We start from the raw sequence: 15,376 nt of genomic DNA, 5'->3' as shown, positions 1-15,376 counted from the left end.
TAGGACAGAATAGAACTGCCCCATAGGGTTTCCAATGCTGTAATCTTTACAGGGGAACCCTGGTGGCACAGAGGTTAAGAGCTTGGCTACTAACCAAAAGGTCAGCAGTTCAAATCCACGAGCCGCTTCTTGGAAACCCTATGGGGCAATTGTACTCTGCACTTTAGGGTCGCTATGAGTCAGAATTGACTTGATGGTAATGGGTTTGTTCTGGAATCTTTACAGAAGCATACTGCCACCTCTTTCTCCAGCAGTGCCACTGGTGGGTTCAAACTACCCACCTTTTGGTTAGCAGATGAGTGCTTTAACCACCGCACTACCAAGGCTAGGTACAGTTTTATGGGCTGGGATACAACACTGCTTAAAGTGCATAAGGAGGGCTGAGATCACAATAATCTAATACATGAATAAACCAAAATCATTTCAGTACTGGTAAACCAAACTAACTGTTGAGTCGATTCCTACTCACAGCGCCTTGTAAGGACAGAGTAGAACTGCCCCATAGGGTTTCCAAGGCTGTGATCTTTACGGAAGCAGACTGCCACATATTTCATTTCTGCTGCAGACAGGATTGCGGCTGGTGGGTTCTAACCACCAACCTTTTGATTAGCATCCAAGTGCTTAACCACTGCGCCATAGGTGCTGTGAATGAAATATAATACTGGGACATAGGATTTGTGGTGGAAAATTGATGATCAGGGAAGATCTTTCTACACCTTTGGCATTTGTGTTGAGATGCAAATGAGAAAGAGCCAGCCAGATTTTGGCAAAGCAAGAGAAAGACCTCCCAGGCACAGAAAAGTTCTTAAAATTCAGAGACACCAAGAACAGTGTTGCTGGATACAGGGTAATGGTATGTGATGAGGTCAGAAAGGTGGGTAGGTCAACGTTAGGCAGAGTCTCCTACTACCTGAAAGAGTTCATAATCCAAGTATAATGGAAATTCGTGGACAGCTTCTAAGTAGGGGGGTAGCATGCTGTGATTTAGCTTTAAACACATCAATCTGGACACCTGGCTGAGATTTACTTCTAAAGAGACAAGCTAGCAGGAGGATTAGTTGGGGTAATAAGATTGGATCAGTTGAGGTGCAAGAAGACTGAAAAGACTCATAACAAATCTCCTTCATAAGGAGACTTCATTAGTGAAAGGAAGCTGAACTTATTTTAACAATGCCTCCATTTATATGCAACATAAAACCCAGAAAAAAAACCAAACCCAGTGCCCTCGAGTGGATTCCGATTCATAGCCACCCTACACGGCAGAGTAGAATTGTCCCATAGAGTTTCCAAGGAGCGCCTGGCAGATTCAAACTGCCGACCCTTTGGTTAGCAGCCGTAGCACTTAACCACTACATCACCAGGGTTTCCATATGCAACATATTTACTATAAAATAAATGCTTTATTATTATTTTGTCAGTGGTATAGAAGGTGTGACTGTCGATAAGCAATTACACATAACTCCACCGTATATTAAAGAGTGTCCTTCCTTGCTGCAAGGAACCACTCTGCAGGGCTTTTGGCCCTCCCTGAAGGAAAGGAATAATATCTAGGAAATTAATTCTTCCCTTCTGCCTAAATTCAAAATTGCAGATTCTACTTACTGAATATGAGCAGCCATTCTTAAGAGGGTGGATAGTCCTTCGTCAGGCATTCTTTATCAGAGGTCATTTATCAACTTCTACCGACTATTACGCGTTAGTTAAAGGGAAACCTGCGCTACATTAGTTAAAGGGAAACCTGCGCTACGGGTAATTTACTGACATTTTCCTTGGGCTGAGATACAAGCTAGTTTTGAAAGTGGTATCAACAGTAGCCCTGCTTGCAAACTTCCGTGTTTAGGGGCTGTGATGGAGCTCTGCGAGGTGGTGGGCCTCAGCCCCCCGTCTTTCTGCCCATAAATCAACATCATAAAACACCCTGGAAGAGCTGTAATGGCGCTGAATGCATGGATAGGGTCCGCAGGCTGAATCTATTGTCATTCCTAGTGGCAGAGGGGTGATAAGACGCTCAGTCGCTGAGTAGTAGCGAGGCATAATAAAGCGTGGTGTGCACCATGTGTGTCACAGATTTCTCGGGTTTCTCGAAGGTTTTCCCAAGTTCCGCCTTCCGCTCTCTGCAGTCATCCTGGCCCCAGCTGTGCGTCGGCTTTTGACTCCATCTGTCCTTCCGCTGGGGACAAGCCTCTCGCCAAATGGAGAACAGAAGTTTGGCTCCCCAAAGTGATTATAACCCCCACCCTCTTCGCTCAGCTGGAGCCAAGTATCAGGCCTGGTGGAGGAACAGTCAAGGGGACCGAGGAGGGAGGGCGCGGAGAGGCTGTGCTCCTCCCCTGCCCCCACCCATCGCCACTTTGCACGCAAAGCCCGAGCCGAGACCAGCGCGAACCCCGCGCGCACCTAGGTCCAAATCTCCCGGCCCCTTCTGTCTCGGGTCCTGGCTCCTCAGTCCCTGCCCGACCGCGAACGCGCCTTGTTGCAGAGCCGCGGCTCGCAGGTTGGAGTTTGCCCTTGTATGGGCCGCTTCGTACGGCGGGGAGGGGAGGCGAAGGGAGTGGATGGGAAGGGGAACCGCGCTGTCCCGGCGCCCCGAGACGCCGAAGGGAGCGGCAGCCCCCGGAGCAGCCAACACAGCCGCAGCCCGAGCCATCCCTCCCTCTCTCCTCCCCTCCGGCCCGAAGCCCTCACACCAGGCCTCCCGGCCCTTACTCCACCCCCTTCCCCAACCCGACCTCCATCCTCTTCCAGTGTGTGCGCGCTTTAAATAATTTCCTCCTTTTTGGAAAAAAAAAAATGCACCTGACTTTACCAGGGGGAAACAACCAGCCGAGCAGAACAAGGAACAGATGTAAAAGGAATAAAAAGAGAGAGCAAAAGAGATGAGACTCTTTAAAAGAAATCCAGGGGCTGAAAAGGTGGCTGCAGCGGCACAGGCGGCTGGAGCTTTCCTCTCTGCTAGAGCTGCCGGCGGAGGACATTTTCACCAGTTGCAGATGTAACCTCGGGAACTCCTGGGTCTGTCGGTTTGTCTGCCAAACAAAGTCTTTTCTTCTTTGGCTCGGACAGTTTAAGAGGCTCCTGGATTTTTCTGCCACCCCGCCACAAGCTGGCAGTTACCTGGGAGCTAGCGGAGAAATGAGCCCTTCTGGGGGGAGGATGAACGAAGGGTGTCAGCTCCGGGGGGCTGCCTCCGGGAAGCGCCTCCTGCTCCCCAGGAGGAGAGGATCACCCGGCAGGCGGCCGGGCGGCCCCGGGGCGCCAAGCACCGTGCTCAGGCTCTTCTTGCACGCGTGGCTGTGGGCGGGTTCGGGCTCATCTGCCCAGGTTTTCAACCTCAGCCTCTCTGTGGACGAGGGGCTTCCTCCCGACACGCTGGTCGGCGACATCCGCGCCGGGCTGCCTGTAGCGCAGCAGCAGGAGGGTGGTGGCTTCTTCCTGTCTGAGGACTCGGACGACTCCCCGGTGCTGGACGACTTCCACGTGCACCCGGACACCGGCATCATCCGCACCGCGCGGTGCCTGGACCGCGAGCGGAGGGACCACTACAGCTTCGTGGCCGCCACGCTGCTGGGCGCCGTGGTGCAGGTGGAGATCCGCGTCAACGACGTGAACGATCACTCGCCGGTTTTTCCCCGCGACTCCCTGCAGCTCGACGTCTCCGAGCTCAGCCCGCCAGGTACCGCCTTCCGCCTGCCAGGTGCCCACGACCCCGACGCCGGGCTTTTCGGCACACAGGGCTACACCCTGGTGCAACTGTCCGACCTTCCCGGGGACCCCGAAGGACCATACTTCCAGTTGCGCTACGGGACCCAGGGGCTGCCGTCGCCTCCCCTGCTGGGCTCCTCGTCGCCCCTGGAGCCCCTGGACCTGGTGCTGCTGCGGCGCTTGGACCGAGAGGCGGCGGCGGAGCACGAGCTGCAGATCGAGGCGTGGGACGGCGGCCACCCGCGGCGCACCGGCCGCCTGCGGGTTGAGCTGCGCGTGCTGGATGAAAACGACAACCCGCCAGTTTTCGAGCAAGGAGAATACAGTGCCGCGGTGCGCGAGGACGCCCCGCCGGGCGCCGAGGTCTGCCACGTGCACGCCACCGACCGCGACCTGGGACCCAACGGCCACGTGCTCTACAGCCTCCGCTCCCGCCAAGCGCCCGGGGTGGACAGCGAGCCCCTGGGCGACGCCGCCTACTTCGAGGTGGAAGAGCTGAGCGGCGTGGTGCGAGTGCGGAGGCCGCTGGACCGCGAGGCGCGGGCCAGGCACCAGCTGGTGGTCGAGGCCCGCGACGGAGGCGCCGAGCCAGAGGTCGCCACCGTGCGCGTGTCTATCACCGTACTGGAGGTGAATGACAACCGACCTGCCATTCACTTGCTCTTCCTCACCGAGGGGGGCTCCGCCCGCGTCTCCGAAGGCGCCCGGCCCGGCGACTATGTGGCTCGCATCTCGGTGTCCGACGCGGACAGCGACCTGGAGAAGGAAGAGGAGGCCGCTGGGGAGCTTGGTGTGGGCCTCGGAGGCAAGGGCATCTCTCTGTCCTTGGAGGGCGGTGAGGGAGCCTTCGCACTGCGACCTGGCGGCTCCCCTGGAGTATTTTTTCTATGCGTCCAGGGGCCCCTGGACAGGGAGAATCACGACCTATATGAGTTGCGACTGGTGGCCACGGACTCGGGGATCCCGCCGCTGAGCACCGAAGAGATGCTGCTGCTCCGGGTCGCAGACCTCAACGACCAGCCGCCGCTGTTCAGCCAGGAGCACTACCAGGCCTCAGTTTCTGAGGCCGTGGCCCCTGGCACTGCGGTATTGTGGATCAGCGCCTCCGACGCGGACGAACCTGGCACCGACGGCGCCCGGCTGCTCTACGCGTTGGTCCAGCCCCTGGCTCACTGCATTCCAGAGACTCTGTCGTTCACGGTGGGGTGCGGACCGTACTTCACCATTGATCCCGAAAGCGGTGTGATCAGCACCATGCGGACCCTAGATCGAGAGATCCAAGAGACGGTGGAGCTGAAAGTGGTGGCTCAGGACCTCGGAGAGCCCCCGCTCTCTGCCACCTGCCTGGTGACCATCACCGTGGATGACGTGAATGACAACGAGCCCATCTTCCAGAGGCAGGTGTACAATGCCACTGTTGCGGAGCATACCCCAGTCGGACACTGCTTTCTGCAGGTAAGTGGGTCAAGCTTGTGGATCAACTGGGAACCACGGGAAGGGTTGGAGAAGTTGTGCGTCCAAGAAAGGAGAATTGTAATGTGTATGGTTATACCCTGGCTCCCAAAGCGGAGTACGTGGTCCCTAGTTCCTCCTCTAGGGTGAAATGAATGTATGCCCTTGGTCACCTAAGAGTTCTGTCAGGTGGTTGGACTGCAGGATCCTGAGGTCTTGTCTATTTCATGTGAAGTAGAATTTGGATACTGCTGTGGTTTTTATAGAAACCTGGTTTTCTCCGTGCTGCATCTGTGCACCCAAATCAGTTTGGGACAAACTACTGTGTGCACATAGGAATGTTACGTTTTTGAGCAACGTTATGTGGCATCCTAGGGAAATAAGGTGGCCCTTATAAATGAGTTTTTCAAATGACCAAGTCAGGTGATTCTGCCAGGAAGTGTGAACTTATCCCATTATTATGGCTGGGTATGTGGTGGATCCATTATGGTGAACTGAACTTGGCTCGAGTGTATGACTCCACCTCTAACAACCACAGAAACATCTTCCTAGGTTGGCAGGTATTGCTGCAGACAGTATTAAATCATGCTAATTAGAATTTATGGAAATTCCTGTGATCTAGACCCTCAAGACTGCAGGAATCCTCTTACTCACTGAGCTTCTGGTGGCCTCTCTACAGCAACTATGGGAACTTTCTTTGCATTCTCCAAGCCCACTAGCTGATGCTTGTCCCTAATTTCCAGGCTAGCTTCTTTTTTTTTCACAGGAGCGTCTTTTTTCTCCTCCTTTCTATGCCTGTACTCCCAACCTTTCTTTATCCCAAAAAAGTTTCTTTATATGACTTTGCAAAAACAAACCCTTCCATCTAGCTTGAATCTCATGGCCTCGCCATTCTTCTAGGGTTTGTTTAGTTACATCTCATTAGCTCTTTATAATTATACCCTCTTGACTTCTTTCTTTTGCTCTATACCAGTTTTTCCTTTTTAGACTTCATATCTACGCAAATCTCCTTTGTTACAAAAAGGAAAAACGAAAGAAACGAGGAAAAAATAAGTTTTTTCCTATATTCCCTGTGATGGAATACCATATCTAATAAAAACAAAACCTTGAACCTTCAGGGTGTCTTGGTGGAGGGAGACAGCAAGTCACTCCACATCGCTAAACATCATTAGTCCTTGGGGCTGTTCTGTTATTGCTTCTCCTGCTGCCACCACACTGCTGGCCACCCGTTATCCCCCACCCCTTACCCCCCACCTCCCCCCAGTGCTGGCTGACCCTTTATACTCTCCTGCCTAGGTTGGAACTTTCCAAAGACTTTAAATGTGGTGCAGAACAAAGCTATTTAACACAGGGTACAAGAACCATTAGCAGTCTGAGATAGTATGTACCCTCTAGCTCCAAAGGGATTCCACAGTTTTGCAGACACTTGCCTGGATTTCTTAATTCCTTGCTCCCACCTACCCCGTGTGGAGAGCACCATCTTAACAACCCATCCCTTAGGAGCTCCTGTCAGTAAAAAAAAAATTCCTTGCTCCCACCTGCCCCGTGTGGAGAGCACCATCTTAACAACCCATCCCTTAGGAGCTCCTGTCAGTACCTCTGGACAATTTCATGGACAAGACAGAGAGAGGTTTCCACTCTGCACCCACTCGAGGTTTCTCTCCCCAGTTCTTGTATTTAGACTAAATGATACCTTTTGCTGTCAGATCACTGGATTCACTTCAGCATCTAGGCAAGACCTCCACCCTCCATCCCACACTGTGTACAATGGTGTGAGCTGCACTTGCAGGTTTTATCATATAACCGTATCTTAAAAAAAAAAAAATTTTTTTTTAAATAACTCCAGCCTTCATACCCAGTTATTTCTCCTCCCGCAAACCAGTACTGTATTCATTGATCGATTCATTCATTTAATCAACAACATTTATTGAGTAAACAACATTCAATGAACAAATATTTTCTGAGTACCTATTACACGATAAGGAGCCCTGGTGGCACAGTGGTTGAGAGCTGGGCTGCTATCCAAAAGGTCAGTAGTTCAAATCTACCAGCTGCTCCTTGGAAACCCTATGAGGCAGTTCTACCCTGTCCTATAGGATCACTAGGAGTCAGAATCGGCTCAGTGGTAATGGGTTTGGTTTTTTTTTTTTTTAATTACATGCCAGGAACTGGTCTAGGTGCTCGGGATGCAGCGGTGAGCAAGACAGGCAAGGTCTCCATGCTAACAGCTCAGTCTGATGTTTACTATCTCCTTCCCTTGCATTTCATAGTTCTTTATAACTGTACCTTCTTACCTTCTTTCTTTTGCTCTGTACCAGTTTTGATTAAGCCTATTTTTAGGACTGTTTCTGAAATCGTGAGGTGATTCTGCATGTACTGTCAGCCCTGTGACTGCCATGCCCCTGCCTCCACTTGAGGACCACTGCTCATCCCCTCTGTAATTTGACTTCCTCCCACCACTGTGCTAAATTCTGTCTCTCAAAAGGTATCAGTGTCCTTTTACTGTCAAACCCAATGGGCTTTTTCTTAGTCTTAACCTCCCTCATCTTCTCTGAAGCATTTGTCCTGTTGCCTACTTCCTCTCTCTTCAGGTTATCGCCTTCACTGTCTGTTTTTTTTTTTTTAGCCATTATCTTTTTTTAATTGTGCTTTAAGTGAAATTATACAGCTCAAGTTAGTTTCTCATACAAAAACTTATACACACATTGTTACGTGACCCTAGTTACTATCCGTATAATGTATCAGCATACTCCTCCTTAGATCCTGAATTTCTTGTGTCTGTTCAAACAGCTCCCATCGCTTTCTGCCTTCTCATCTCGCTTGCAGACAGGAGGTGCTCATTTAGTGTCATGCATCTACTTGAATTAAGAAGCACACTCTTCACAAATATCATTTTATGTTTTATAACCGAAAAAACCAAACCCATTGCTGTCGAGTTGATTCCGACTCCTAATGAGCCTATAGGACAGAGTAGAACTACCCCATGGGGTTTCCAAGGAGTGCTTGCTGGATTTGAGCCACAGACCTTTTGGTTAGCAGCCGTAGCTCTTAACCAGTACGCCATCAGGGTGTCCTTATGTCATATAGTCCAGTCCTAATCTTTGTCTGAATAGTTGGCTTTGGGAATGGTTTTAGTTCTGGGTTAACAGAGAGTCCAGGGGCCATGCCTTCTGGGGTTCCTCTAGTCTCAGTCAGACCATTAATTCTGGTCTTTTTACATGAATTTGAGTTTTGCATCCCACTTTTCTCCTGCTCCATCACGGACTCTCTGTTGTGTTCCATGTCAGGGAGCTCATTGGTGGTAGCCGGGCACCTTCTAGTTCTGGTTTCAGGCTGATGATGCCTCTGGTTTATGTGGCCTTTTTTTTTGTCTCTTGGGCTAGTATTTTCATTGTGTCTTTGGTGTTCTTCATTCTCCTTTGCTCCAGGTGGGTTGGGACCAGTCAATGCATCTTAGATGGCCACTCGCTAGCTTTTACGTTTTCAGTATCTTTTGTGTTAATCCATTGTTTTCCTGTCTCTCTCTTATTAATTCCTCCTTTCCTCTTGGGCTACCCCATCGGTGTTTTCCCTCTCGCTTCTCTCCTATCTGTACTTCTTAGAATTTAAGATTTTTTTTTTCATATCTTTAGGGTCAACCTCCCTTAAAAGCTCCAGATCAACAATTTTTGTTATCTGGTATGTATTTCTTTTTATTTTTTTTTAAATAATTTTTATTGTGCTTTAAGTGAAAGTTTACAAATCAAGTCAGTCTCTCACGCAAAAACCCATATACACTTTGCTACACACTCCCAATTACTCTCCCCCTAATGAGACAGCCTGCTCTCTCCCTCCACTCTCTCTTTTCGTGTCCATTTCACCAGCTTCTAACCCCCTCTACCCTCTCATCTCCCCTCCAGGCAGGAGATGCCGACATAGTCTCAAGTGTCCACCTGATCCAAGAAGCTCACTCCTCACCAGCATCCCTCTCCAACCCATTGTCCAGTCCAATCCATGTCTGAAGAGTTAGCTTTGGGAATGGTTCCTGTCCTGGGCCAGCAGAAGGTCTGGGGGCCATGACTACCGGGGTCCTTCTAGTCTCACTCAGACCATTAAATCTGGTCTTATGATAACTTGAGGTCTGCATCCCACTGCTCTCCTGCTCCCTCGGGGGTTCTCCGTTGTATTCCCTGTCAGGGCAGTCATCGGTTGTAGCCGGGCATCATCTAGTTCTTCTGGTCTCAGGATGATGTAGTCTCTGGTTCATGTGGCCCTTTCTGTCTCTTGGGCTCGTAATCGCCTTGTGTCCTTGGTGTTCTTCATTCCCCTTTGATCCAGGTGGGTTGAGACCAATTGATGCATCTTAGATGGCTGCTTGCTAGCGTTTAAGACCCAGACGCCACTATTCAAAGTGGGATGCAGAATGTTTTGTTAATAGATTTTATCATGCCAATTGACTTAGATGTCCCCTGAAACCATGGTCCCCAGACCCCTGCCCCTGCTACACTGGGCCTCAAAGCATTCAGTTTATTCAGGAAACTTCTTTGCTTTTGGTTTAGTCCAATTGTGCTGACCTCGCCTGCATTGTGTGCTGTCTTTCCCTTCACCTAAAGTAGTTCTTATCTACTATTTAATTAGTGAATGCCCCTCTCCCACCCCCCTCCCTCCCCCCCTCGTAACCACGAAAGAATGTTTTCTTCTCAGTTTAAACTATTCCTCAAGTTCTTATAATAGTGGTCTTATATAATATTTGTCCTTTTGCAACTGACTAATTTCACTCAGCATAATGCCTTGCAGGTTCCTCCATGTTATGAAACGTTTCACAGATTCCTCAGTGTTCTTTATCGATGCGTAGTATTCCATTGTGTGAATATACCATAACTTATTTATCCATTCATCCATTGATGGGCACCTTGGTTGCTTCCATCTTTTTGCTATTGTAAACAGTGCAGCAATAAACATGGGTGTGCATATATCTGTTCATGTAAAGGCTCTTATTTCTCTAGGATATATTCCAAGGAGTGGGATTGCTGGATCGTATGTTAGTTCTATTTCTAGCTTTTTAAGGAAGTGCCAAATCGATTTCCAAAGTGGTTGTACCATTTTACATTCCCACCAGCAGTGTGTGAGTGTTGCAATCTCTGCACAGCCTCTCCAACGTTTCTTATTTTGTGTTTTTTGGATTAATGCCAGCCTCGTTGGAGTGAGATGAAATCTCATTGTAGTTTTGATCTGCATTTCTGTAATGGCTAATAATCGTGAACATTTCCTCATATATCGGTTACCTACCTGAATGTCTTCTTTAGTGAAGTGTCTATTCATATCTTTTGCACATTTTTTAATTGGGTTATTTGTCTTTTTGCAGTTGAGTTTTTGCAGTATCATGTAGATTTCAGAGATCAGGCGCTGATCAGATATGTCATAGCTAAAAATTTTTTCCCAGCCTGTAGGTAGTCTTTTTACTCTTTTGGTGAAGTCTTTGGATGAGCATAGGTGTTTGATTTTTAGGAACTCCCAGTTATCTAGTTTTTCTTCTACATTCTTTATAATGTCTTGTATACTTTTTATGCCATGTATTAGGGCTCCTAACATTGTCCCTGTTTTTTCTTCCATGATCTTTATTGTTTTAGATTTTCTATTTAGGTCTTTGATTCATTTTGAGTTAGTTTTTGTGCATGGAGTGAGGTATGGGTCTTGTTTCATTTTTTTGCAGATGGATATCCAGTTATGCCAGCACCATTTGTTAATAGGCTGTCTTTTCCCCATTTAACTGTTTTGGGGCCTTTGTAAATTATCAACTGCTCATATGTGGATGGATTTATGTCTGGACTCTCAATTCTGTTCCATTGGTCCATGTATCTGTTGTTGTACCAGTACCAGGCTGTTTTGACTACTGTGGCGGTATAATAGGTTCTAAAATCAGGTAAAGTAAGGCCTCCCACTTTGTTCTTCTTTTTCAGTAATGCCTTATTTATCCACGGTCTCTTTCCCTTCCATATGAAGTTGGTGATTTGTTTCTCCGTCTCATTAAAGAATGTCATTGGGATTTGGATTGGAATTGCATTAAATGTATAGATCGCTTTTGGTAGAACGGACATTTTTATAATGTTAAGTCTTCCTATGCACGAGCAAGGTACGTTTTTCCACTTATGTAAGTCTCTTTTGGTTTCTTGCAGAAGCGTACTGTCGTTTTCTTTGTATAAGTCTAAGATTTATTCCTAAGTATTTTATCTTCTTGGGGGCTACTGTAAATGGCATTGATTTGGTGATTTCCTCTTCGATGTTCTTTTCGTTAGTGTAGAGGAATCCAACTGATTTTTGTATGTTTATCTTGCATCCCGATACTCTGCTGAACTCTTCTATTAGTTTCAGTAGTTTTCTGGAGGATTCCTTAGCGTTTTCTGTGTATAAGATCATGTCATCTGCAAATAGAGATACTTTTACTTTTTCCTTGCCAATCTGGATGCCCTTTATTTCTTTATCTAGCCTAATTGCTCTGGCTAGGACTTCCAGCACAATGTTGAATAAGAGTGGTGATAAAGGGCATCCTTGTCTGGCTCCTGATCTCAGTGGGAATGCTTTCAGGCTCTCTCCATTTCGGGTGATGTTGGCTGTTGGCTTTGTATAAATGCCCTTTATTATGTTGAAGAATTTTCCTTCTATTCCTATTTTGCTGAGAGTTTTTATCATGAATGAGTGTTGAACTTTGTCAAATGCCTTTTCTGCATCAATTGATACAATCATGTGATTCTTGTCTTTTGTTTTATTTATACAGTGGATTACATTAATTGTTTTTCTAATTGTGAACTATCCCTGCATACCTGGTATGAATCCCACTTGGTCATGGTGAATTATTTTTTTGATATGTTGTTGAATTCTATTGGCTAGAATTCTGTTGAGGATTTTTGCATCTGCATTCATGAGGGATATAGGTCTATAGTTTTCTTTTCTTGTGGTGTCTTTTCCTGGTTTTGGCATCAGGGATATGGTGGCTTCATAGAATGAGTTTGGTAGTATTCCATCCTTTTCTATGCTCTGAAATACCTTTAGTAGTAGTGGTGTTAACTCTTCTCTGAAAGTTTGGTAGAACTCTGCAGTGAAGCCGTCTGGACCATGGCTTTTTTTTTGTTGGGAGTTTTTTGATTACCTTTTCAATCTCTTGTTTTGGATCTATTTAGTTGTTCTACCTCTGTTTGTGTTAGTTTAGGTAGGTAATGTGTTTCTAGGAATTCATCCATTTCTTCTAGGTTTTCAAATTTGTTTGAGTATAGTTTTTCATTGATCTGATATGATTCTTTTAATTTCAGTTGAGTCTGTTGTAATAGCACTCATCTCATTTCTTATTTGGGTTATTTGCTCCCTCTCCGGGTTTTCTTTTGTCAGTTTGGTCAGTGGTTTATCAATATTGTTGATTTTTTCAAAAAACCAGGTTTTGGTCTTGTTAATTCTTTCAATTGTTTTTCTGTTTTCTATTTCATTTAGTTCAGCTCTAATTTTTAGTATTTGTTTTCTTCTGGTGCTTGTGGGTTTCTTTTGTTGCTGTCTTTCTATTTGTTCAAGTTGTAGGGATCTCTCTCTGATTTTAGCCTTTTCTTTTTGGATGTGTGCATGTTTTGATATAAATTGGCCTCTGAGCACTGGTTTTGCTGTGTCCCAAAGGTTCTGATAGGAAGTGTTTTCATTCTCAGTGGATTCTCTGAATTTCTTTATTCCATCCTTAATGTCTTCTATAATCCAGTCTGTTTTGAGCAGGGTATTGTTCAGTTTCCAAGTGTTTGATTTCTTTTCCCTGCTTTTTCTGTTATTGATTTCCACTTTTATGGCCTTATGGTCAGAGAAGATGCTTTTTAATATTTCAATGTTTTGGATTCTGCTAAGGCTTGCTTTATGACCTAATATGTGGTCTATTCTAGAGAATGTTCCATGTGCACAAGAAAAGAAAGTATAGTTGGCTCTCTTGGGCGGAGTGTTCTGTATATGTCTACGAGGTCAAGTTGGTTGATTGTGGCATTTAGATCTTCCGTGTCTTTATTGAGCTTCTTTCTGGATGTCCTGTCCTTCATCGAAAGTGGTGTGTTGAAGTCTGCTACTATTATTGTGGAGCTGTCTATCTCACTTTTCAATGCTGTTAGAGTTTGTTTTATGTATCTTGCAGCCCTGTCATTGGGTGCATAAATACTTAACATGGTTATATCTTCTTCGTGTATTGTCCCTTTAATCATTATATAGTGTCCTTCCTTATCCTTTCTGATGGATTTAACTTTAAAGTCTATTTTGTCAGAAATTAATATTGCCACTCCTTCTCATTTTTGATTGTTGTTTGCTTGATATATTTTTTCCATCCTTTGAGTTTTAGTTTGTTTGTGTCTCTAAAGTGTGTCGCTTGTAGGCAGCATATAGATGGATCTTGTTTTTTAATCCATTCTGCCACTCTCTGTCTCCTTATTGGTGCATTTAGTCCATTTACATTCAGGGTAATTATGGAGAGGTATGAATTTAGTGCTATCATTTTGATGTCTTTTTTTGTGTGTTGACAGTTTCTTTTTCCCACTTGATTTTATGTGCTAAGTAGATTTTCTTTGTATATTGTCCTTTCCTCATATTTGTTGTTGATTTTGTTTCTGCTGAGTCTCTATTTTTCCCTTGTATTTTATTTTGACGTGTAGGATAGTTTGTCTCCTTTGTGGTTACCTTATTATTTACCCCTATTTTTCTAAATTTAAACTAACTTTTATTTCTTTGTATTGCCATATCTCCCTCTCCATATGGAAGGTGTATGATTACATTTCTTAGCCCCTCTTTACTATTTTAATGTTGTCTTCTATTATATAATAACATTGCTGGTACCTTGTTTTGGGCTTTTATATATATATATATATACACACATATATATATATATATATATATAACCTTGCTTTGGTTTTTTGGGTTTCGCTGTCTGGGTTGACTTCTGGTTGCTCTGTCCAGTGTTCTAGTCTTGGGTTGATACCTGATATTATTGATTTTCTAACGAAAGAACTCCCTTTAGTATTTCTTGTAGTTTTGGTTTGGTTTTTACAAATTCCCTCAACTTGTGTTTATCTGGAAATGTCTTAATGTCACCTTTATCTTTAAGAGACAGTTTTGCTGGATATATGATTCTTGGCAGGCATTTTTTTTTCTTTCAATTTTTTAAATATGTCATCCCATTGCCTTCTTGCTGCATAGTTTCTGCCGAGTAGTCCGAGCGTATTCTTATTGGCTGTCCTTTGTAGGTGACTTTTCATTTATCCCTCGCTGCTCTTATAATTTTCTATTTATCTTTGGTTTTGGCAAGTTTGATATAGTATGTCTTGGTGACTTTCTTTTAATATCTACCTTATGTGGAGTTCGATGAGCATCTTGGATAGATATCTTCTCATCTTTCACAATATTAGGGAAGTTTTCTGCCAACGAATCTTCAACAATTCTCTCTGTATTATCTGTTATCCCTCCCTGATCTGATACTCCAATCACTTGTAGGTTATTTCTCTTGATAGAGTCCCACGTGATTCTTAAGGTTTCTTCATTTTTTTTTTTAATTCTTTTATCTGATTTTTCTTCAAATATATTAGTGCCAAGTGATTTGTCTTCGAGTTCAGAAATTCTAGCTTCTACTTGCTCAATTCCGCTCCTCTGACTTTCTATTGAGTTGTCTAATTCTGTAATTTTACTGTTAATCTTCTGAATTTCTGATTGCTGTCTGTCTGGATTTTTCCAGCTCATTAAACTTTTCATTATGTTCCTGAATAATCTTTCTGATTTCTTCAATTGCTTTATCTGTGTGTTCCTTGGCTTGTTCTGCATATTGCCTCATTTCCTCCCTGATGTCTTGAAGGGTTCTGTATATTAAACTTTTGTATCCTGCGTCTGGTAATTCCAGGAATGCACTTTCATCTAGAAGATCCCTGAATTCTTTGTTTTGAGAGCCTGTTGAGGTGATCATGGTCTGTTTCTTTATGTGACTTGATATTGACTGTTGTCTCTGAGCCATCAATAAGTTATTGTATTAGTTTATGCTTGCTTCCTGTGTCATAGCTGCTTGCTTTGTTTTGTTTTGGTATACCCCTATGGGTTGCTTGAGTGAGCTAGCTTGATTATTTTTGCATTTGGAGCTCTGGTGTCCTGTCCCCAGCTGGCTAGAGCTGTCATCAGGTATATCAGTCTAGGAGTCCATTCAGTTTTCTTGTATGAATTCAGCTCAGGTTTCCAGGTAGCTGGGCAT

The 15,376-nt window shown here is 45.2% G+C and overlaps 1 protein-coding gene across 1 annotated transcript in view; it reads left to right on the top strand.

Moving 5' to 3' along the window:
- The first annotated feature begins 2,882 nt into the window (after positions 1-2,882).
- Positions 2,883-15,376, top strand: part of DCHS2 (dachsous cadherin-related 2) — a 387,869-nt gene continuing 375,375 nt past the window's right edge. Inside the window, exon 1 of the mRNA XM_064267620.1 lies at positions 2,883-5,157. Within this exon, the coding sequence (XP_064123690.1) occupies positions 3,133-5,157 (2,025 nt within the window). The 5' untranslated portion in view covers positions 2,883-3,132. The remainder of the gene's footprint in view (positions 5,158-15,376) is intronic.

This window comes from Loxodonta africana, chromosome 13, assembly GCF_030014295.1.
Source record: "Loxodonta africana isolate mLoxAfr1 chromosome 13, mLoxAfr1.hap2, whole genome shotgun sequence".
In the NCBI taxonomy this organism is placed as follows: Eukaryota; Metazoa; Chordata; class Mammalia; order Proboscidea; family Elephantidae; genus Loxodonta; species Loxodonta africana.
The sequence above is the reverse complement of the archived record's forward strand: the minus strand, read 5'-3'. Positions and strand labels throughout refer to the sequence as shown.